This window comes from Nasonia vitripennis, chromosome 3, assembly GCF_009193385.2.
Source record: "Nasonia vitripennis strain AsymCx chromosome 3, Nvit_psr_1.1, whole genome shotgun sequence".
NCBI lineage: Eukaryota > Metazoa > Arthropoda > Insecta > Hymenoptera > Pteromalidae > Nasonia > Nasonia vitripennis.
The window spans coordinates 5576230-5600962 of NC_045759.1; the positions used below are offsets into that span (position 1 = coordinate 5576230).

The 24733-nt window shown below is 44.1% G+C and overlaps 3 protein-coding genes across 6 annotated transcripts; 1 reads left to right on the forward strand and 2 right to left on the reverse strand.

The window, feature by feature from the left end:
* Positions 1 to 249: 249 nt before the first annotated feature.
* On the reverse strand, positions 250 to 2612 carry LOC100116880 (46 kDa FK506-binding nuclear protein). The gene is made up of 4 exons (XM_001606392.6): positions 2397 to 2612; positions 2120 to 2209; positions 839 to 1838; positions 250 to 754 (listed from the first exon to the last, which is right to left on the reverse strand). Exons 1-4 carry the CDS (start codon positions 2404 to 2406, stop codon positions 673 to 675), a joined length of 1182 nt encoding a protein of 393 aa, XP_001606442.1. The 5' UTR covers positions 2407 to 2612; the 3' UTR covers positions 250 to 672.
* A 102-nt stretch (positions 2613 to 2714) lies between these two features.
* Positions 2715 to 4359, forward strand: LOC100121380 (COMM domain-containing protein 10). Its single transcript, XM_031926980.2, has 4 exons — positions 2715 to 2917; positions 3034 to 3397; positions 3483 to 3679; positions 3767 to 4359. The coding sequence occupies exons 1-4, from the start codon at positions 2889 to 2891 to the stop codon at positions 3777 to 3779; spliced, it is 603 nt and encodes a 200-aa protein (XP_031782840.1). The 5' UTR covers positions 2715 to 2888; the 3' UTR covers positions 3780 to 4359.
* Positions 3424 to 24683, reverse strand: LOC100680448. 4 transcript variants are annotated; one of them, XM_032597763.1, is made up of 13 exons: positions 24595 to 24683; positions 24248 to 24364; positions 22441 to 22496; positions 19012 to 19242; positions 11144 to 11515; positions 10277 to 10498; positions 9790 to 10098; positions 9422 to 9721; positions 9025 to 9339; positions 8643 to 8948; positions 4633 to 4783; positions 4361 to 4521; positions 3429 to 4195 (listed from the first exon to the last, which is right to left on the reverse strand). In XM_032597763.1, the coding sequence occupies exons 4-13, from the start codon at positions 19094 to 19096 to the stop codon at positions 3813 to 3815; spliced, it is 2604 nt and encodes an 867-aa protein (XP_032453654.1). In that variant the 5' UTR covers positions 19097 to 19242; positions 22441 to 22496; positions 24248 to 24364; positions 24595 to 24683; the 3' UTR covers positions 3429 to 3812. The 4 variants fall into 4 exon arrangements, with proteins under 4 accessions (XP_031782833.1, XP_031782835.1, XP_032453654.1 ...); XM_031926974.2 differs by lacking the exons at positions 22441 to 22496; positions 24248 to 24364; positions 24595 to 24683 and adding exons at positions 19440 to 19688; positions 20133 to 20490; XM_031926973.2 differs by lacking the exons at positions 22441 to 22496; positions 24248 to 24364; positions 24595 to 24683 and adding an exon at positions 20133 to 20505 and having other exon boundaries at positions 3424 to 4195.
* Between the last annotated feature and the right edge of the window lie 50 nt (positions 24684 to 24733).

Consider the following 24733-nt stretch of genomic DNA (forward strand, 5'->3'; position numbering starts at 1 on the left):
TATGATAAAATTATACTTCTCGTGCAATAGTAGTCTTTAAATTAAAAATATGGTTCACTGTTACGACTGTACATGAATTTATTAATATTAATCAAAGTAATGTATTAGAATTTTTTATTGTCTACAAGAAAGAGAAAATATATACTCTTGTAAATGTTAAATATGTTCTAATTTATGTAATTGATTCTAAACTGTATATTTATTAATTCTGGAAAATATTTATGGAAAATAAAGAAAAACAATGAAAAGCAATTTTTCACACGATTTTTTTATTAATAAACAATCTATTTAAAAGGTACTCTTATTTTTTTAAACTTTATTGGTGGCATAGTCAGTTTTATGCTCGATAAGAAAAAACATCTCTTCTAATTAAAGTAGAGAAAGTTATAAAGCAATACAAAATCAACGTATGATTATCCCATACACATATCTCTGTACAGTCTCACATTCTGTTTATCGATCAATGTACTCGCATAGTATAATGAATTAATGAAAATATAGATCTTTGTGTCAGTTTAGCATAAAATTATTTTTTTACGAAAATACTGCATAGATCGATAACTGTCTTATGATATATAATGCAAGTGTAAAAAATGTCTCTTAAAAACATTAAAAAATATTTTCAAGAAATTCCTATCTATAGCGTATGATTAAATTGTTGGAATGGCACGCTCAGTGAATAGCTCGGAGTTCAACTTCGAAATTAAGTTGACTGTTTGGTGGGATAACTGGAGGGGATCCCTTAGCACCATAACTGTAAACAAACAAAGAAAATCGTGAATTTTTAAATGAAAGTCTATATTAAAATAATTAAAATAAATATTGAATAATAACTTACGCCATGTTGGGAGGGATGGTCAAGCGTCTCTTTCCTCCAACTTTCATTCCAGCAATACCAACATCCCATCCTTTGATTACTTCACCTTTTCCAAGCCTGAATTTGAAACCATCACCTTGTTGAGTTTGATCAAACTTCTTGCCGTTCTTCAATCTACCAATGTAATATACTGAAACGAATTTGCCTGACTTGGCTGGAGCACCTTCTCCTACTTTGAGGTCTTCTACTTGGACTCCACCTTCAACTGTTCTCTTCTTCGGTTGTTGTTGTTCTTGCTTTTCCTCAGACTTGCTGTTGTCCTTGTTTTTCTTCTGTTTTCCCTGCTCTTTCTCTGGCTTGGCATCTGCTTTGCCATTCACAAGTTTTTCCTTTCCTTTTTTGCTTTGATTCTGTTGGTTTTGTTCTTTCTGTTGATTTTGCTTCTGTTGTTGCTGTTGCTGTTTCAGCTGTTTCTTAGTAAGAGTTATTACTGGCACTTGCTCTTCCTCTTCTTCATCATCGTCATCGCTCTCATCTTCCTCCTCATCGTCATCATCCTCATCATCTTCTTCCATGCCATCTGCCTCAACATCATCATCATCATCAGAGTCATCTTCATCTAAGCCAAAGCCATTTTCTTCATCATCATCGGAATCTGATTCATTGTCATCATCTTCGTCTACCTCGATCTTGGATTTTTTCGCTGGTTTTTTGGCATTGCTTTCTTTTGGAGAAGCCTGTGCTTTCCTCTTCTTTGGGCCCACAAGAGTTGGAATCTCCTCATCAATCTCTGCATCTTCCTCATCGAAATCATCCTCATCCATCTCATCAAATCCTTCCTCTTCTGGGACCAAGTATCCAGTAAGGTGAACATGGCCATCGCCGTTGCATGTGAAGGCAATCTTTGTTCCTTCTTGGAAGTTCAGATCCAAAGGTACTTGCCATATAGAATCCTTTTGTAATGTACACAGCAGGTAGTTTCGGCTGTCATAGCATATCATGACCTGCACCAGACCAGCATCTGAACAGTTCACATGAATTAATACTTAAATGCCGACAGAAGGATACATGACATTTCATAACTTCAAGAAAAATTCAACCTTGTAGGTGTACATTTCCTCTGTCTACAAGATTCTAGAAGTTTTACTCATTATCATAGTACTGAGAAACTAAGTCTAAGTGATAAGCCATCATTTCACAAGTGCAAGTATATCAAACGAATCGACGATCAACACAAAGACTCTCTAACGTACGAAAAAAATTCAAAAACCAGTAAATACAAATATGAAAGCGCTGACTTACTGGCGGTGGATCCGTCTAAACTGGCCATGGATATGTGAAAGGCCTTCTCCACGGTCTGCGTGTACCTCTTGTTCGGCTCCATAATAAGTCCTGAAAAGATAAAATTCATTAGCGTCTATGAACATCTCGATAAATCATTGCAAAACGTCGAAACGAAAAGCCCGAGCCCACATGGTCGGCGCCGCCATTCCACACGTGTTCTACCGTCTTGGCGGCACACGTCTCGCCAGCCTTGATTATTTTTCGAGTTTCTCTATAAAATATCGTCCTGGCTTACCCCAAAACATGGTGACGGCTTTTTCTGGTCGACGGAATGAAGAAAGAAAAGAAAAACGGGGTCTTCGCGACGTCCCGGCTAAATTCGTTCTAACGCTTGATCTGCACGAGCACGTTTGATGAGAGCGCGGCTCTTTCTGTCGATTCGAGGAACCTGCGGATGCATGGGCTGATAGCAGCGCTACCGCATGCGCTGCTGCTGCTGCTAATTTTTCGATCAGTGTTGCAGGAAATTACGTGTAGAGGGTCAACCGTTTTTTTGAACTATTTGAACGAAGATACTGCGTACGGATGCTTCGTTGGACAACATTTGGCGCTGCTGTCTGTCTAGTAATTGGACAATTTTACTTCTTGTCTTGGGAAGGTTAGGTGGATTTGTTGTAATTTTGTAGTGGGTGTTTTTTACATGTTTTGATGACAACAGGTGGATTCGATATTTTTTGCAACGTGATTTTTGTGTATAGCTAGTATTTGTCAGCGATAAAACGGCAAAATGACTGCGTGGATTTCTGTGGATGACAGGTATTTTATCTTTTTTATGTGTTGACTGTTTGCTGTTGTAATTATAAATAAATAAGTACCATAAGGTTTACCGCTTTACACATTTGTAATTGATGTTTGTTATTGTGATGTTTTAGGATAAAACGTGGACTGAAGATAATTGACCAAGTAGAAAACAGTAAGCTTCGTCTGCTTGTCAATAGAATTTGCCAGAGTCTGCAGTCTGGTGTCAGTGAAAACATTTTCAATGCAGAGGAAGAGGAGAAGCTTTTGGTTTCCTTGAGCTTGGAAAAGACTGATCTCACTATACTCTTACAAACTATAACTTCTATTTACACGCAAGCTGCCTTTCACCTTGTCAAACCGAATGTGATTGAAATATCAATGAAGGAACTGTTTTCCATCGGAGATGACAAAGTTGCCATTCTGTCTCATGCATGGATTACTCATGCCGAGGGAATTGTCAATGCATTGAAACAAAAGTCCATTTTTCCAAGACAGGTGAGAATTGAAATTGGTGGCTCAAGTAGAATTAAAAAAATTACTTTTATTAACAGTATATGATTACAATTTCTTGATGTAACAGGTTACAGACGTGAGTTGGAGCGTAGATGTCAAAGCAGCTTCAACAGCAGCAGCCAAGGAAGCAAAGCCATTGGCAAAACTCCAATTGAGTTTCGGGGGTTCTGAAAATTCCAAACTTACTGTAGAAATGAACAAGACTCAACTGTGGGATCTTTATCACAAATTAGATGACATTCAGTCCCAGCTTGACTCGCTGAAGTGAGTTTTTATCAATTAAAATTTAAAGTTTCGAATTTCTTTCTCAAAAAAAATCTTTAAACATCCATGGACTTCCCTTTCTTTCAGAAAAGAAAAATAACAATTCGCCACCAAAGGACAAAGCTTCATCGCTCTAAGTCTCCTTGGCGTTCTCGTAGCTCTTCGCCGGTGGCGTGTCGCCCCGTCTGCCAACTCGCTCGTACAGATGAGGACTTCTATTTGGTAGAACACTGCGGATGCTCTCGGGAGCGGACAGGAAGTTCGGATTAGCGTAGCTCAGGTCGATCTTCGGCGGGCCGTGAGCGTATCGCTCCGGAGCAGCAACTGCACCGCTATCAATGATCCCGTTGCTGTTGGAGCCGTTCCTCTTTCTCTCTGATGAGGGAAGCGTCTCGAGGAAGGCTGGTATCTTGCGAGTGCAGAGACGAGTCTTGCAGACCACCACTACAACGACGAGGATCAAGAGGAAGAGGACGGTCGATGTAACCGCGCCTACCAGCCAGCCGAGCTGTTGATCTGTGAATAATAAAGTATGAAAGATGTGAGAGGTTCGTTGGTGAATCTCGTTGAACTGCAATTTATTTAACTTTATTTAGATATAGATATTCAGTATGCGTAAGGATTTTGTATCATACTTGTTGGTATTTTAAGATAATTAATAAACACGAATCGTTTACAAACCAGGCGAGTTGTTCATCAACAGAATCGAGGCGGAGCCTAATTCCGCCTGTACGTGCGAATTGTTCACGAGGAACTCGCACTCCCACTCGCCAAAATCGTGATCGTCTGGTGTGAACTGAAGGCTACACACACCTGTAGTATGATTCATCATGACGGTGTACCTGAAATATTTATTTCCAAAGATTGCTTTCAACCGACAATTTCAATTTTCTTATACAGCATCGCAACGTATGATTCTATCTCGTCTGCGAGGATTGTCAAACGTGTCTTACTTCATTTTCCTCGTAAAGTTGACGACCTCGGACAATCGCAATTCCGGCTCGTGCAGCCAGAAACATTTGGCGTCCGGTGTCACGAGGCCCGTTTTGCAAGCTAGATTCACCATCTGATGCGGCACGCCCCAGACCGTTACGGTGATGGGCTCTGAAAGTTTTTCGAGAAACTCGTTGACGCAAGCGTCTTGTGGGTTATTCTAGGATTATCTGACTACTAAGAAGCACAAACCTTGGACACGCTTATCCCAGTCACCAGATGGAACACAGTTCTCCTCTCGTTGTGAGAACACGTAGTCGATAAAGCTCAAGCGGAGTGATGGATTTCTTTGCAAGTCGGGATAGGAAAAGGACGAGATAAATTGGTCGTGATTATTTGTTTCATGATAGAGGAAAGAAACTAATTTTTTATTCGACGATTGATTTTTTCTTATATATATTTCCATTGAAATCAGAGAAAAATTGTACGTCGAAGTAAAAGGTGGACAGTTCAGCTGACGCCGGTGATATCGTGCTCAGAACATTTATTACACAGAGTTACACAGAGGAGGAACAAACAGGTCGACGTATGATATGAAAAAATATAATTTTATTTTCACTTTGTTTTATTCATTTTTTTTTTAGCTCATCTCGTATTTCACTCTCTCTCTCTCTCTCCGTCTCTGTATAGGAATCTTCACACATAATCTTACAATGAAACACGACTAATAAAGCTATACACGTATATAAGTGCACACACACACAGCGTACAAGTAGAGGTTCGACGACAAAAATATTTTTGCAATGCGTCAATGTATAAGGCGTGTGTGCGCGCTCGCGCTCGTATATGTGCAGGTGATAGGTATAATGACGAATGCACGGATATACATGATTCACTCGTTTTTCGTTGTTTCTCGCGCGCGCTTCGGAATGAAGTAATCGTATATACGCGCGATTTTCCGCGTTTCTCTCGAATAGTCCGCGAGAAAAACGGGGAAAAAATCGTTTAACGAAAATATGATATGTACCAATCTTCTCTTGCGCAAACCATCGCTCTATCTATTCTACGATTGGAGATATGTATATGCGTGCGCGCGTATACTTGATACAAAGTCAATGTTTTCGTCCTCTTTGTGCAGCGCGTGGGCACATCGATATTGCAATATTACACATCAGAGTCGGCGACTACTGAAGTCGAAGCCTTGAACAAAACCGTTTCTTCGTCGGTTACTTTTTATTTTTAAGGATGAAAAGTGACGCACCGAGAGAAGTATTCTGGAATTTCTCAACGCGCGATTGCGCGCGTTCGGATACTACTCGCGCAGAAAAATTTATAGGATTTGCAAGATACGATTACGATGTTTCTTTACTCGCGTATATGCGCGTAATTATAAATGCTTTGGCTCGCCAAAATAACATTATGCTGAATGTGTACGAGTTTCGAGTTGAAATCGTTATTGGATAACGCGCAAAGAGCAACGAAAACATTGCGGACAGTCGACTTTTAAAAAAATATATGTATACGATCTAGAAAATTGCCTACTTAGCGCTAAATAGAGATTTTACATGAAATACTATATCGCAATTACATTGGCAAATATTTTATAAACATATGTATATAATTATATTTATATATATATATAAATGGCCTATTACAACAATAATTTTATGCATATTTATCGTATGTATATAAGTAAAGCTAGTCTTAATTTAAATTGGTGACGAGAATAAATTAAGGCACAGGTGATGTCGATAAATTGGTGAAGCCGATGAGGGTTTCGAAATGATACGTCGCTATTCCTAAGATAACATTAAATAATATTAAGAGGTCTCGATAAATCATCTTAACATTGCTAACATGTACACGTCATTTCATATCTTTCTACAGATTCGCAAACTTTCAAAACCCCCCGCGACGATGAAATAGTTTATAATGGCTTATATAAACAAAGACGTATAATATATCTCGGCCGGCCTACGTGTAATACTATATATAAAAATAAGATAGTCGTAATAATTACAAAAAAAAAAAAAAAAAATACCAAGGATCTCGTTCACTAATATTGATAAAAAATAAAATACACAAGGACTCGTCGTTGCGCCGATGCGCTTATACTCAAGGCACATCGTGAATTACAGATTATTTATTAATAGTCTAGATTTTTACGTGTATAAAAAGAAAGATTTAATTTCACGTCGAGCAGTCAAAATATTTAAAATAATATAACTGAAACGCCGTGAATATAAGGAATCATCTGTGAGTACAGTTACCGTATACAACGCCTCCAAAAATTGTGCACTGAGCATACTATATATATATATATATATATATATATATATATATATATATATATATATATATATATATATATATATATATATATATATATATATATATATATATATATATATATATATATGTATATATATATATATATATATATATATATATATATATATATATATATATATATAATATATATATATATATATATATATATATATATATATATATATATATATATATATATATAATATATATATATATATATATATATATATATATATATATATATATATATATATATATATATATATATATATGTATTCGCTAAAGAAACTACGTATTTAATTACTCGAACGCGTTACATTCATCGGACGTTTCGTGTATATAGAACATCATTGATTCGACCGTCGTATAGATGATACACTAGGATATAATATAGTTAAGAGAAGGGGAAAAAAACCCAGAAAAAATAACTTCGCATTATTCAAGAGCTGACAAGGGCTAAGTACTCGAGCTTTAATGTATATGCGTCGGGAAATCCTAAAACGAATTTAACCCCACTGAGGGCGACGCTATCGGCTCTTCTCGGACGGGCTATCGGCAGCGAGCGTGGATTCGATCGACGGTTTCATCGATCTTAAATGGCATTCGGCAGGCTGTTCCTTCACCACTAGAAACAAGTGCGATTTTCTCTTTTGTTTTTGCTTTGCATCTCTCTCGCTTTCGCTCGATCGTTCGCTCTCTCACGATTATTCTTCTCTCTCTTGCCGGAAATCGACTGAATAAAATGTACACGGTTTTTATACGATATACATTGTGTATTGTAATATGCTTTCATATATTATTATTGTGTCAGATTCTCGAAAGATGCAAACTTTACCGCCAAAGACTGCTGACGTTATCGACAACAGAAACACTTCTTTTTATTCGAGTCTTATTGCGGTAAAGATTGCTTTGAAATACTAAGCAACTTTCCTCGTTGGAATGAATTGCTTGGTTATAAAGTATGTACAAGTTTTCGTTATTATTTATATACAAGTGTTAAATGTTGAAACCCTCTTTATATACATCGCTGCACGTTGAGTGTATTATATTCTTTGTAATCGTTATTGAAGAAAAAACAGCGAGTCATGATGTTAAGGGAACTCGAAGGTAAAAGACACTGGTTAAATTAGTACAGTATCGAAAGATATTGGGTGCTGTACAGAACAAAAACGATTTTTTTGCATATAGAATATGAAAATCACATTGATGTGCGTGTTTTTAGAGAAAATCTTCGACCAATTATACGTAAACGATCATTGTGCAAGAACCCAATTATGTACATTGAAAACATGCTTTCAAAGATTATAACATAATAACAAAATTTTCCATGCAAATCGCGCATTGTTAAGGAGTTTTTATTCGGTCGATTTCATTGTTTTTTTAGTAGAAACAGGTGCTCGCTCTAAGTATTTCATTGTGCAATTGAATCATTATACACAAACACATATACGTTTACGTGCTCGAAGGAAATAGACGCGTCGCCGTCAAGCGGATTTATTTATTTAAAATATTCCTTCGAGTAGGTAAAAACTGATAAAGCTCGCATACTACTCTACCACAATCATCCTCACTCGGACCATCACCTCCATCAGTCGCACAAGAAGGCGCCAAAGACTCGTGAGGCGTTTCGAAACGCCCCGAGCATCTTCAGCGCACTCCGACAGGAGAGAGGCCTAGTAATTATCCAGTCGAGACATACCTGGTTCGATGAGGCTGAGCCTGGCTGGCGGCGCGTCCGTGTAGTTCTGTCTGGCGTGTAGCCTGGCGCCGCAGGTCCAGAGGCCCTCTTGTTCCTGAAGTGCGTGCGAGAGCTTGACGCTACAGTCGCGCGCCTCCGCGCCCGCCGGAGCGAACTGCTTCACCACGACGGTCGTGTTGGCTGAGCCCTCGGGTGTGAGCGACCAGCGACACTGCTCCACGCGACCGGAGGTCACGCAGCGAAGACTTACCGTGCCTCCCGAGGAGATCTGAATGTCCTGCGACAGCTCCGAGAACGTCACGTCTTCTGTTAGGACGAAAGTTCGAGATTTTCGATCGTGCTGGATTAGTTGAAGTAAAAATGTTGGTTTAATAACACTAACCCTCCTGGTAGACCGTGAGTTTGGCAGGCGGCGGGGGTGTCATCTCGCTGTTCAACGCAGCGAGGTAGACGTGGCAGGTCCAGTATCCCTGTTCATCCGTGCCGACGTTGTTGAGCGTAAGACTGCAGTTGCGTCCGAGATCACCGTGACTCGGGAACTCGTGCAGCGTCTGGGGTTCAGCGTCACTGGGGCTACCCAACGCTCGCCACGTCCAGGCGCATCGCTCGATGCGGCCGTTTGTCGCGCAACGCAGCGTCGCTTCCGAGCCCACTGCTGCCGAGGTGTTCTCCGGCGTTTCCGTAAAGTTCACCTTACCTATATTGTTTGGTGCGCTTAAGTATGAATTTTTTGTTCTCTGCAACTTTTGCAGTCGACACAAGATAGGCGTTGAACTAACCGGAGGGCAAAAGCGTGACGGTGGTAGAAGGCGCCTCGTGCAGGATACCATCGGGCGTGAGTCTGACGCCGCAGGTCCAGAGTCCCTCCTCCTCGTAGAGTATGTTCTTGAATCTGACCGAGCAGTCGTGATCGGTCTCTTTATTAGGACCGAACTTCTTGACGACCGTCGAGTTCTTGCTCGAGTTGCTGGGCCGCCAGCTCCACTCGCACTGGAAGACCGGCTTGTTCACCAGACAGCGCAGGAAGACCGTCTCGCCGGCTGTTATCTGGATGCCTCGCGACAGTTGCACAAACTCCACTGCGAAGACGACGCGGTCAGTAAATTCACCCTCTGCACAATATTGGTCCAAACAAATGTGTCCATACCTTCGGAGATGAGAAGCCTGATGGGTGGCGCCTGGACGAACGGAGAGCTGGACACTACTCTAGCCCCGCACGTCCAGAAGCCCTCGTGCTCCGACCTGACGGCGGGCAGTCCAAGATCGCAGACGGTACTTTCGTTGCCCGAGACCGGAAACTTGCGCATCTCGGCGTCCCATGGCTGGGACTGATTCAGCTGGCGCCAGGACCACTGGCACTCGCGAACCGGCGAGGTCGTGCGACAGGGAAGTCGAGCCGCCGTGCCTGCCGGTGTCTCCAGGGAACCTTCTTGCTGGACGAACCGGATCAGACTCGCTGAGAAGGACCGTAAGTATTCGACATTTATAAGACAATGAGAACAACGTATCGCGGTACACGTCAGTAGATAAGGTCTGGCGTTGGTCGGACGTGTACATATTTTTAAAACATTTGCGAGTGTCACGACCATCGCCTTATCGACCAGCGTATAGAAATTGCAACGCATTTGTAATACCGGTGTCAACGTGGACGATGCTGAGTTTGGCCGGCGGCGTGCTCGTGAAAGTCTCCTCGTCGGCTCTACGGGCGGCGCAGCTCCAGTAGCCGGTTTGCTCGTGCTTCACGTTCGAGAACCTCACCGAGCAGTCGTTGCTCGCGTTCCCGAAAGCCGGGAACGTTCGCACCGGCAGCGACAGCGACGTCGACGACGTCGTTGCGTTCTGGCTCACGTCGTTCGCTGCGAACATTCAAAATTTTTCATTTATTCGCCGTACGATTCATTTCTAACGGTTACAGCGAGGCTCGACATTTTCGAAAATTTAAAGCGTCGTAAAGATATACACTACTACTAAAAAAAGTCCAAGTTTTCCAAAGCACACAACGCGCGCTTCTCTCTCTCTCTCTCTCTCTCTCTCTCAACTCATTCCAATCGCACGCGTGCGCCATAATGCGGGTGCGCGCGACGTCGATGATTTCATTTCGCTTTCCACGTGCGAGAGCGCCGTGAAATTTCGAGGCGCACGCGTGCGACGAATGCGGATGGTAAATATACAGCTGTAGTAGTCGCGAGTGAAAATTGCAGACCGCCGAGCGCGCGCGCGCGCGCGTTACTTTTGGCAGAGCGGCGGGGAAAAGTTGAGTTTCGAAAAAAAAAAAAAAGCGGAGCTGCGTCCGACTGGCGCCAGACACGCGCGTTCTCTATACACACTTCGCAGCTTGGATTTGTTTTGCCGCGCTTTTGTACATATTTTTTTTTTGCTCTGATCTCGCGTCATCCTCGAATTCTAATGCGCCGGTGGCGTATAATTGATTGTCTTAATCGTCGGACGATGTTATCTTGGCTTCCTCGTATAACAGCACGAGTTTTCTTATGTTAACTCACAATGCGGCACGGACTGAGTGGCCGTAGGCTCCTCGATGTTGGGCAGGGGTAGATGCGTGGGCGGCAGTGGTTGCCAGGACCATTGGCACTCGGCTACGGGTTCTGCGGTCCTGCAAGCGAGAAGCACCGAAGCGGCCAGCTCGGTCTCGATGTGCTGAGGAGCGTCCACGAAGATCAGCTGAGCCGGTAGAGGAGCTTGACTGCTACCGGGTAGCAGGTCGTCCATCGGGTGACCCTCGGGTAGTTGTGGGGACGAGCTCGGGCTGGTGGTCGCCTGAGGCGTCTCGATACTGCTGGAGCTCGTCGTCGTCGTCGTCGTCGTCGTCGTCGTCGGCGGCGATGGCTCCGTTGCGTCCTCGGCTACTGGTAGACCTGTAAGAGAGAATAAAAAATTCATCAGACCCCATAAATAAGCTACTGTATACGCGCGAACACGAGCACCTATGTATCCCCCCCGCACCAGGACAATCAATCTCTTGCACCAGCTGAGCGCCGACGCACACAAACACATACACACACACACGCACACATACACATATGGCGGATATGTGGGACACAGGACAGGAAGCGTCGAGCGTCACGTAGGTAATCGCCTTGCCGCGCGCGTCTTCGCTTATTCCAATCGCTTTCTACACACTCATGCGTTCGCACGCGCGCTGTACGCGCGAATGTGTGCGGTGCATGCTACCAGACGAGAGCTTTTTTTTTTTTTTCGTTCGAGGATATATGGCTCGCGTGTGTCTGTCCGTGCGTGTATCATAGCGTACGGATATCGGGCGGGGAGCAACGTACTCGCGACGGTGGCGGCCGTCACAATCGACATTGCGATTTCAATTTCGACGAGGTGAGCCGAGGATGATGATGATGATGATGACGATGATGCGTGTGTGTGTGTACTGTCGGCCTTGGAGGTGTTGTGTTACGCTGGGATTTTTCAATCGGATCGACAGGCTACTTATACTTTTTGAATCGTGGTTTAGCATTTATACTTTCTTAGGGCGTAAGAATCAGCTGATGACGTATTTTGCACTCTGTACTGCATCGGAGTAAATTATTTACGAGGCTGTATTCAGCGGGCACAGCTGATGCACCGGCGATAAACCTATTCCGGGAGATTTTGAGGTGTCGTAAAGCAGCCGGCTTCGGAGCGACCATCCATCTTTCCGTGATTTACAAGTCTATGGCACCTTGAGGCTGACTTTGATGCGTCCGCGGCGACTCGTAAACACACCGCGCGAGATATATCCTTCTCTGCCTTATATTCGTTAAATTTCAAAAAATTAACTGTATGCACTCGAGGCCCGACCTGCACCGCGAGACAGTAATTGCGGGCGATATAATTTTCGCAATGCGCAAAAGCGCATTCATTACAGCCCCGTTCACGAGCTTTCATCGGGAGATGTTCATCAGCGAGTCCAGTCCTTGAACGTCGACGACGACTGACGCGAGGATATTTTTAAAATGTATACGTGCGCTCAGACATCCTTCCTATTGTTATTATACATGCGTGTAATACTCTGATTTATCGTCGGTATGCGTTTTTACGCGGATTTTCTTGTGTAACGGTGCATCGAGTGCAGAAGATTGAGTTTTCGAGTTTCATGCGATTTTCATGTTTTACTATACCAGTCGTATAAGGTATAATATGGTGAGCGAGATGATGGTACACTTTGAAAATCATGTCACCCGCACATCTCTGCGTGCGGGTGTACTAGATCGATCATAACGCGTAGAATCGAGGCCGCTTATTAAATATTAACGATACACGCACGCGATTAAATAACGAGCGTTGAAAGGTGCGTATACGAATCGGTTTGCCGGTTGTTATACAGCGAGGAGAGCGTAAAAATATCGGTGTCTTTACGCCGAGCGAGAGAGCGATAGTTAATGGGTTGTATACGTATAGAGGAGAATCTAGTTTACTTCATTTAACTTCACGGAAAGAGTTGTTCGTCTGGCTCTCCCTACCATAAATTCATCAACCTCTAAAAACATCGCATCTCCAGAACAACATCGGCAAAAACCACGCCTAATCTCTCTCTCTCTCTCTCTCTCTCTCTCTCTCGTTCAAACCGCACGCAATCGCTCGTATACATCCCGGTTTTTTCATCGCGCGCCGCGCGAGAGAACAATGCCCATTATAATAAACGATTTCGGTCGATGGCCGATAAACCGCGGGCGCGCAATAAAAAGCCCCGAGGCCGTGCGGGCTCGATCGCTCGATGTCAAGGGAAGAGCGCCGCGCAGAGGAGGAGGAGGAGGAGGGGAAAAAAAAAAAGACAAGTAGCAGCAGCGGGTAACGCGATCGCCGCCGATAAACGTGTATAGTAGTAGGAGCTACCTGAGCGAGCGTTTAATGAGCTGTGCGGAGTGAAAACGCGCGAGGACAATGCCGATGAGTCAAAGGATCGGTATAGCGATGCGTGTGTATGTTGTGGGTGAAGATACGAGTAGTGCGTTGGACGATTCGATAGAATTTCACTTTCGTTTTGCGATGATTGCATTTTTCATACTCCCTTCGCGACACTACGAATCGATTATTCAAAACGGCCGAAAAAAAAACATCTCGCGAATATATACACACACACACACGTCGTCGGGCTCGATATGAGTGTCAAGGTTGTTTATGTTAAATAACGAACAACGGTATCCTCAGCACATCGTCGATCGACCTCTCACTCGAGAAAAAAACACAAGCCGACCGCTCAATAACGCCTTTCCTCAAATTCGATTGTTTTCATTATCGCGAGCGCGAGTCAGCGAAGAAAAACGCGGCTTTCCGCTCTCATGACGGCCTTGATCGCGAGGCGAAAATATATAGCGGGAATGCAGAAAAACGTAACCAAAGCGCGACCTCGCGCTCTCGACGTTGCTATATGATTTTGATAAAAATTTCGCGCGCAAAAGTGCGTGAGTCAGGTGCGAACGAGCCGTTAAAATATCCTCGTGTAATGGTATATATCACTGCACAGACTGAGACGTTAGTCAGCCTGAAAATTCGCGCTGATATTACCCGCGGTGTATAGGAAAGTATATCGTTGTGTGTCTTTACGGGCCACAAAATTAAGTGTGTGTCAAGTATAATCCAGATTCGGTATCATCACGAGTGCGATAGCTTCCGTAAAGAAAAAAAAATCTCTACAATCTCCAATTTTAACGACATAAGCCAGCTTAACACCGAGAAAACTCAGCGACGCGATCTTGTGTCTCGAAAAAAAAAAAAAAAAAACCCGCGAATATTACACTGGCTATTATCATCCTCGGAATCCCTCTCGTAACATCGAAAATCGGTTACGTCATTCCTCGAATTCCTGGCCCCTCACGAAATCCACGCCCACGACAATATTATTACGTCGTTAGAGAGAGAGAGAGCGCACCAAGAGAGAAGAGCCGAAAGAAGAGTAGAGAGAAAGAGTCGAACGAGATGACGCATCGGCGCGAATTCCTCAGGGCACACACGCGTGCATTATGCTGTATGGAGAGTTGAACCACCCTCCGACGAGACACAGGAGAGAGAAAAACCTGTTCGCTTGTGCCGAGAGCAAAAAAAAAAAAAAAAAAAGAGAAGAAGCCGAGAGCGCGCGTTATAGGACCGAAATTCCGTTAATCACGCCCTCGATTAACATTCCAAGGAGGCTCGCGACTGCACTTATCGCGACTGTAAATATTATTACCGATTCCGATACTTTTTTTGCTGTTCTCCATCTGTATCCGCGACGATCCCGCAGGTTATGCGCCAATAAAACGCATTGTTTACGCGAGAGTCTTATCTGGCGATCGTTGAGGAATGCGATTGGAATTTTCGGAGGCTGCTTTCTTTTTTTTCTCTCTCTCTCTCTTTCTCCGCTTTCGGCAAGTACGACGATCGACGGTGCAAAAAGGGCAGCTGGAATTTCTCGGATGATTCTTTCTTTATCTTTATTCTTTAGTTAAACGTTTTCGTCGAAAAAATACCGGAAACCTACTTTATCGTCGTCGGTTTCATTATGTAATTATTCGTAATAACGAATACCAAAAAATCCATTAGAGCGTAAATACGTTTCTTCGGAAGACCTGCTGTATCATCATCTTTTCTGGGCGCAAAAATTCAATGGAGAAAAAGTGCGATGATCGTACAGTCTGCGGCGCAAAATCAATTTGTGTAATACACACAGACACGATCCGAACCGACCTGATAAGATCGAACCGGTACAAAAATAGCCCGAGCTAAATTTACACGTGTTGTAATATCGATTCCTTAACAAAAAAGAGCACATTTCGCACACCCATAACGTTTCCCCGCAGCGATACACATCAAGCCGCAAACACGCGTTATAAAAAAAAAAAAAAAAATTCTTCCCTATCGCCATTAGACATTCGACGATGATTACACAGTCCGTCTCTTGGCAATCTCCGTGTGATGCGCCGATGGATATGTTATTCACGAAAAACGCATATAATTTCGAGGCGCAATTACGAATATCTCAGCTGCGCCGCGCTATTAAACGGCGCCCGATCGCTGATCTATCGACGCTGATCTCGGCATTGAATTTCCCGCGGCGCCGGAACGACGAGACGGGATGATACGTAGGTGCGCGAGAGCGAAACACGTGCGCTTGAAAGTTTTATTATTTTTTTTTTTCGATCGACCTCACTCTCTATTATTTATACGCCCACGTGATTTTCGCAGTGCAGTTCTATTAATAGTTTAGAGCAACTCTTTTGTTCTTCGCTATACAGGAAGAAACCTTGTTTCGTTCTTTAACAGAGGTCCTTATCGCCACAACCTTCGAAAAAACACGGACGAACAGAGACTCTTTGTCACCTTTATTCCGAAGGTGTCGTCGCTTCGACTCGCTTTTCCTCGTTTGCTGTTGTTCGCCGCGTCTATATAACTCTCAATAACGATTACACGCGGTTATGATTTTTTAACGACGCTTTTGTAACGATAATTAATCGAACAAAAAGACAAAAGCTCAATAGAATCGCTTCTCGCGATTCGAGAATTTTCTGCAAACGAACAGCATTTCTCGCCTCGGCTCATCCTTATTAAACAAGTTACATCATATTTTGTTTATGCGCGTAAAAGTGACGCAACTCATCGCGAGTGTGACTAATTTCGCTTGCAAATATATAATACCTAAAAGTTATATATCGAGCATAAGAATTGCAGTTGAATTGAGTTGTTTCTCGGTCCGTTTGAAAATCCTTCCTCCACGGACGAGCTGCTGCTTGGCGCCCTTAACGAGGTTGAGGCTGCGCGGAAACAGACCGCGCGAATGTTTATAAAGCGACGGCGGCCCCGCGCGCATTTCAAAGCCCGACTTGAGGTCAACTCAAGCGAGAGGAGACGCGCTTGATTACATACGGGTGTACGTATACGTTGTATCCTTCCGTTCGTTGACACCCGTGGCTTGATGGCGTTTTGCGCGAGATTGGGCGTACGGTGTAGGATGTTCTCGAATTTTTTTTTTCTAGATATACACTACCGTTTATCAGCTATAGTAGACGCGAGGCGTTCGTGACTGAACAATAAATTCGCGCGCACGTATTTGCAAATATCAACATAATTTTCCGCACGACGTCTTCATACCCTCCTGAATATTCACCGAACGTTCGAACAATTAGTAATTCTATTGTACTTGTCTGTAGATCCTCAAAAATCAAGGCCGAAAAAATACTCTTCCTCATCCTCGAAAATACCAAAGGCTTACATAACGTCGAGAGCAGCATATACTCGACAGAGTATAGGGAGAACAAGAAGAAGCCGCGAGAATCGCCGGGACAAAAAACGAATTCGTCCTCTTCGCCAATATATTAATAATGCCATATACAGGTATACACACGCATATACAAGTCCGGCGCAGAGAACGAGAGAGAGAGAGAGAGAGATGGAGAGAGCATCAGCGGGTCAACGGCATCAGGTTCTCTCTCGCTGCCGAGTGCGCGAAATAAAACCGAGACAATCGCAAATATCCCAGGAATGCCGCGCTCGCGCGCCGTCCAAAAGGAGGAGAGAAGGCGCGGACATACGGCGCGCAAATAACACACGCCGACGAGAAAAAGAGAGAGAGAGAGAGAGAGAGAGAGAGAGAGAGAGAGAAGTTTGCGCAGGATGAAGAGAGAGAAGGAGAGCCGAATATCCTCTCGGGTATAGTAGTGAGCGCGAGTATGTGGGTAACCGGAAGAAGAATGGGATGCCCAGGTGGAATTTCGATTCTTCCCCGGGTTCACGGTCAAGTTTCCCGAGAGCCGAGTATGGCGCCTCTGGTCGATGCAAGACCGGCTGCGATTTATCGTATGTAGTCTTCCGAGATGGGATATCGTGTATATATATGAATCGATACAGTTATACATGCGCGAAAAGTCACCGAATTCCTGCGAGTGGTTTTCGCGAAAAAAAGAAGCAGAATTTTTTTTTTAAAAAAAAAGGTAAGAAACTCGGAATTCCCGACCACCGGCGCTGCACACACACACACACCTCCGTTTATCGTCGGCGTAATACGCCGTTCTCGACGTCATTATATGCATCAGCGCGTGCGTTGCGTGCGCTGAGACGATATTCGGTGTTACGCTGGGCTGATGCATATACGGACGATCTGTATCGCTGCTGTTTAAAATTTGACAATATACGCGTGTGCCTACGCTATGCATATGCATTTCTAGTAATACGTTATTGCATCGTTAACGTCATCGATCGAACAGCGATGCGATGAGAATCGTCGCTTGCAGATGTATCGGTTCGATAAAAGTGTTCGCACTTGTAATCGGCGTGAGACCGCGGGATGCAATTTATGGCAATTTTTTTCTCTACCGCTCATACGTCGTTACTAATTAGCATAATTAATGTGAGAAAATATATCCACCAGCTTATTTTTATACCCGATGAATATTTTAACCAGAAAAAAGCTGCTGCTTTCCGATAAAAATTTCCAAAAATACGTCGAAAATCAGAGGATAAGACGTCGTCCTTTTCGTCCGCGGACGACTCCTTGGCGCAGAGCTTCGCGCGTGTAGTATAGTGTATCGGCTCGACTCGCGCGCGGCACATCACATCCTGTGCGCCTGCGGTGTTACGTAAACGCGAAATTACCCGCTAATTACGTAAAGTTAATTCGCGAGTTGACTCGCCGCCACGCTGCGATCTCGTCTCTCTCTCTCTCTCTCTCTCTCGTATTGTAATTTCTGTCGCGCACTTTTAAGCCCCACGCGATATGCCGTCAAGTTTCTTTTTATTGGTATACTTGTAGAGACTCGTGCGATTATTAAAGTAAGCTGTCGCGAGAAAGGATTAAGGGCGAATCTTCGTTTCGTGGAAGATAGTATAAGACGTGCGATGTTCCTCGTTCGCATTATCAAAACAAATAACGCAATTATAAATCTCGTCGTAATTCCTTTATTTTTTTTTCCTCCTCTCGACTGTTTTATAATTGCCGCGAATACATAGCGCCGGAGCTTAGAGGATTCGTATATCGCGCGCGCGACAAAAAGTTTAATCGTTAAAGCGCCGCGAGACCTTATCTGTCTCGAAAATTTACTTCGCGCGATCTGCAATGATACAAAAAGTAAGTAGCAGTACTTGTTGGAAGAGATGTATACACGAGCAATTATTGACACTGTGTAATGCCACAGCCGCACACGCGCTTGGCTAACAGTTCTGTAATGCAAGTAAAAAAGGAATTACGTGTTTCCAATTAGAAACGAGAATACATAACAATCGCTGTTGGCTTCTTCTTCTTCCTTTTTTTTCAACAAAACGTAAATAGTTTGCCTAATTTGCATCTCGGGTGTAAAAATAGAATTTCATACGGCAATCTTGCATTTTTACAGCTCTCCTGTTTGGGTTAAGATTATCTCGTAAAGGAAAAGTAAAAAAAAAATCGACTCACCGTGACAGAAGGCAGCGCAAAGCGCCAACGCCAGCAGTAGCCTCATCGTCATCCTCGTCGCTGCGAAGCGACAATCACGAGCCATCCTTATCCCCCGCGTTCGACTCCGCCACTTCGAGCATCTATCGTACAGCTCTTCGCTTCGCTTTTTCTCTCTCCCTTAAACTTGGACTTATCCGGGTAGCTCCTTTCTTTTTACTCGGAGGACACTGCTCATGGTATACAAACGACCTGCAACATACAATAAAATATAAACAAAGCTGCATCCACTCGTAGAAGATTCACGTGGTTTTGGGAGCCGATACGCTCGAGTTTCCGGTAGCCGATGAGGCCTCGCGATAATAGCGCGGAATTCCAGGGGCAGAGCGAGTCGCGCGCAAATTCCAAAGGAACAGGAGGAGGATTCCGGCGCGGAAGCGCTGACTCACCGCTCGCGCGCAGCGCATATACACACAAGAGGCGGCACCGCACCGACGATGCCTAGACACAGCAGCAGCAGCAGCAGCGGCTTTGTGGACCGCTTGGAATTCCTTTGACGGCTGCCGTCGAGACGCACGTCTTCCCTCTTCTTTTGTTTTTTGGGGCGGAATTTTTTTTTTTTGTCGAGGAGAGTGTATAAGCGCGGCTGTATGATCGCGATGACAAACGTCAGGGCCGATTTTTCACGCTGATTAGACCTGAATGTGAATAGTGATGCATGAATCAATGCTGTATGTAAAATCGACACTTGGTAAAACACGAAAATCGATGACAAATAAATCAAGCACACGTCGCCTGAATTTCACGAGCGCGTGATAATATTGTTCAACAATCGTTTATACACTATCGATCGGTATGTATACCAGCTCGCAGCTCAGCCATCCGGAATTTCCGAATCGACTGACGAATTCGTCAAGCGGTCGTTTGCATATCTTCGAAATCTATCCGAGCTTCTCGGCACGCGCGCGCGCGCGCGCGCGGTTATACATTGCGACACGCCAAAAAGTCTCTGAAACGCGCGCTCGCGCGCCTCGACGCGACTATGTAAACAATGAATCACTGATCAAAGTCGGCTGTATCCACTTTACGTAAAAATCGCGCTACACAACAATACCGATCTATCAACGCTATATACACCTCACCTCGATCTCCGCCGGTGTTCCTCCGTCGTCGTCTTCTACAATAATAAGAGATATCCTCGCGCACAAGCACACGCCGAAAAATATCCTCGCACTCGAGAGGGCGTATAAATTGTATTAATACGTGTATAAGGTAGCGCGCGTCGTCAACATCCAGCGCGGCAACGCTCCGAATAATAAGCTCTCCGACTGTTTAGTCGATCCTCGGCTACGTCACACATAGACACTTGTTACATACACTGTATACACACAAGCATACAGCGAGAGACGTACGAAAGTGGAAGGAAGGAAGGAAGGAAGGAAGGAAGGAAGAGTCGCGTGCTCGCGATGTGCGCGCGCGACTGCAACTACTGGGCCGGGAGCGGCGTCGGCCGGGTAAAAGAGCACCGCGCCGCGCGCCGCCGCCGAGAGCGCGCGCGCCCGACGAGTGGGGGCTTTCCCGGTGACCCGCTGACTCGCTTCGCTTCTCTATTCTTATTACTCCTATATAGCATAAACGCGTGTGTCTTCTTTATTTCTCTAATCTGCTCTCGCTGGCGTTTCGATAACGATGTAGCACTGAAACGAGCACAACAAGTATTGTGAATTACAAGGATATTGCTCGGGTGATCGCGGTATAAGAAAATACAGCGCGCGCAGTAAGGAGCTCATACACATACTCCGACATCTCTTCCCATAGGGCGAGTGGAATTCGCGGCCTCTGGAATTCGATCGGCATCCCGATCGGATGTTCTCTCTCCGGCGCATCCTCCCTTCTCTCTTCTATACCTGCCTCTGCGCGCCTCTCTGTATATACATATATACACACGCGCACACACACAGCCGTCCGCTTCTCTCCCAAGGCGATCTCATTATACGGACGTTTCAAAAGTGACGAGCTTTCGCGCGCCGCCGCCGCCGCCGGAATGTGCTGTGCGGCTCGAAAATGCGTCAGAGAGAGAGAGAGAGAGAGAGAGAGAGAGATACTGCCTGTCGTACACGGCTTTATTTTTTTTTCGACGCTTTTCCGATACACGCTGATTCTTTTTTTCAGGAATGCCTTTTGCAGACCGGTATCGTATTATGACAATGACACTATCGTATTACGCATATTGATGCAGAGGTACAAAGATCGCGTGGAACGGCGGTCGTTGCAACGCTGTGTGTAAGTAAGTAAGTAACTTCTATCACGTGACTTTTATCCGAGGTTTTTCATTTTTATATAAAATCGAAAACTTTGTTTGTACTGAAACGTTTGAGATTTCGATATTTATAAGGTAATCGACATTTCATATGATATTATGGCCGTTTCTCGCGTAAACGATGACGCTGCAACGGAAACTTCGTTCGAGCGCCGATTAGAGATAGATAGATGAACTCGTGAAAATTCTCGTGTATCGGGTAAAATAACTCACGCATTCCGCTCACATATACGCACTCGATTGCGTCCATTAAAAAACGCTTCATTTCCGTGAATCACGCGCGCACCTTTCTCGCTCGCGATAGTTCGGCATTTTTTCATCTCTCTCCGCCTATTTCGTCGCCGCAATATTAGAGTAAAAGAGAAAAAAATGATCCATCGACTTATTGAAATGACTAATTACCAAAGCGACGTTCTCTCGCATTACTCACAGAGCGTATTTTGGTTCGCTTATATACGCGACTCGACGCATGCGATATTCCGACGCACACGTGCGCGAGCGCGGCTTTGACAGCGATTGTTATTTCTAATTGTCTCCCTCTCGCGCAAGTGCATAATGAACGTGAAATAATTATACAGAAAGCGATGACGACTCGATCGCCGCATTCGGATCTTCGTTTTCGCGCAGAGAACAAACTCTATGAGCCAAACGCCTGCATCCATAAACGAGAGAGCTTGAAATTATACACAAACAGCGATAACCTCCCGGTGACACGCGTCAGGCCTAAGCGCTTTTCTAGTGCAGCGTATACGATAGATAATAAACCGCGAGCGCTTTTATCGTTCTACCCTCATTTTTTCTTTATTTGCCTCTCTCTCTCTCTCTCTCTCTCTCTCTCTCTCTCTCTCTCTCTCTTCGTCGAAGCGAAATTTTCAGCACACAGTGGGAAAGTACAGGCACGAGGCTGAGAAAATCCGCAGAATTATAATGAGTGAGATGTAAGTATCGAGAGGAGAAAGAGTAGACAATCCGCGCGGCTATGGATTAGTCAGCCGCTTCTCAGGCACTCGTTATTACAACGTGTGTGTTTAATGCATCTATGCTTGAAAGGCGCACCGCCGCGCTTCGCTTTTGATTTATGATGTTTGCTCGTATACTGCACATTCTATATACTGAGAAATTACGCTTGCCTACAGTCAGCACAAAGCGTGTAAATCCGACTCTTCCGCTTCCCCTGCTGGCGATTCTGCAAATAAAAAGCTTGGAATTAATCTCATTTCTAATTCAGTCCGGCGATAATCATCGCTTCTCGATACTCCTGTACAAACAGTTACATATATACGTTCGGACAAAGAGAGTCGCGCGGCCTCTCGATTTCCCGAGGAAAATTTTTATTCGAGATACGTTACGTACGTATTTAGCTCAATGTCGCGATTCCGAAAAAAAAAGGATACCAGCGAACGCTACTCGTAGAGCATCATTAGGAAGCCGATTCGATTTTTCATTCAACGCGCGTAGATATATCCTATAGAGATGCTACGAAGGCTGTAGACAATTGGGAAATCGCGCAGTAGGGCGAGCTTGAAAAAATAATAAAAATCGTGAGCTTGGGTGAGAGATCGTTGCAGTAGAGCTCGAGAGGAGGAGTCAAGTAGCCGAGGCGACCTTGTCGAGAGCGCGTTTCGCGGTGTCGCGGCTGCGAGGCCTTGAACTTGCACCGCGCAACTCGCGCGCTCGGACGTAGTAGCGCACGAATAGGTGTATAGCCTTGTGTTATGCCTGACGTGTACGACGTCATTACGCAGTGCCTGTAGTTTGGAAGCGAATGATTTTTTCGGAGATTCGAGTGCTGATGACTGATTCGAGCGGATAACTTTTAAGTTATAAGCTGGGAAATACCAGCCGATCAGATGAAACCGAACAAACGCCAGAAAAACCCTTTGACCTACCTTCTAATGAGCTCAGGAGTGATTCATCGTTCGCCACGAGATGTTAGGCCGCAGGGCTGCCTCGTATATCGCGAAGAATGTTATAATGTCCGGGCAGCTGCCGACAGCGAGCGCAAATTACCGTATACGTCGGAACGTAAATGAATTTTTATTGCCCCCGTGATGGGATTCGCGTGTATCGTTGATGACTCTGTTTGATTTGTTGAGCGATCGATTTTTTAAGAATTTCAAATGATATAGTATGATACGCAGAGCTGTATTGATTCCTTTTTTTATAATGTCCTAGTTCGAACTTCAAACGAATCGAATGACTAAATTAATCATTCAAAAAATCAAGCATCGACTCGATCTCCGAAAAAAGCTCGCGTGCGTAAGCTCAGTCAAGAATGCCCCAAGTACACATCAGCTACTTATCCACAAAAGAGATAAAATCCGCTCGATTCTTCGTACAACGCAACATCGCGTCGCGATAATCTATTATAAGCACCGAAAGAGCGAGAGACGCGCGAAAAATAAGTTACGTGTGCCGTTCGCGTGTTCCGGAAAAATCGCTCTCTTATCTTATACAGACACTTGCAAGAGGGACGTAGTTAATTGCAAGCATGCGATTTTTTTTTTTTTTTTTTTTTTTTCATTTTACGTAAGAGGGCTTTCCAATTAGTTTGATGAGCTATAGTTACACATTTTGACGGCTGCGATATAACGTTCTGATCAGCGTCTGCATCTATCTCGTCAGTTTCGACTCGAGGAATTATAGTTGCTCGAATAACTAAGCGACATGTCGCTGGAAAAATTATCGAATAACGAAAAGAAACTATTCTTTGTGAGCTGTACATATATGCTCGATTATTATTATGATACAAGTTGACGACATCCGTGCCAGTCTCATATTAATAATAAAAACTATGATTTGCGAACGTCGTCGCGTATTAAGTTTCAGCTTGACTTGACTTCTTCCGCGAGCCGTGTGTATCGATTAGCTATATATTATACAATGTTCGATGCTTCTTTGCATCGCATTAAGATATTGATCAATATTTATACGCACCGAAACAAGTTGTAAAGTACTACTGTTTACGCACGATTGTATAAATAGATTAGTAGCGTATTTATACAAAGTCTCGATGCAGATGTCTATATTCCATGCCAAACGTCCAATCATTATCTGGAAATAACGGAAAAAAGTATTTTCTTTATTCGAAATATCAGAAATCAGCTCGTGTTACACACACAAGAATCTAATGCGGCGATGGATGCGGATATTCCCGGAGCAATCGTGATCAGCCGAAGAAATTGATAGGCGCCGCTGATTGAATATCGAGGATTATTTTTTTCTTCTCGATGCTTCGCAATTTCATTTTGTATTTTAATTTACGAGATTGTGCAATCACCTACCCATACATCGTCATCGTTGTATACGGGAAATGAACGTTGCCGTCGTTGCATCGTCGCCGCTGTCCCTGATGCAATTAAAACCTCTTTTGTCTCGATTCTTAATTTCAAGATTTCAACGATCGCGCGAGTTAATTGCTCC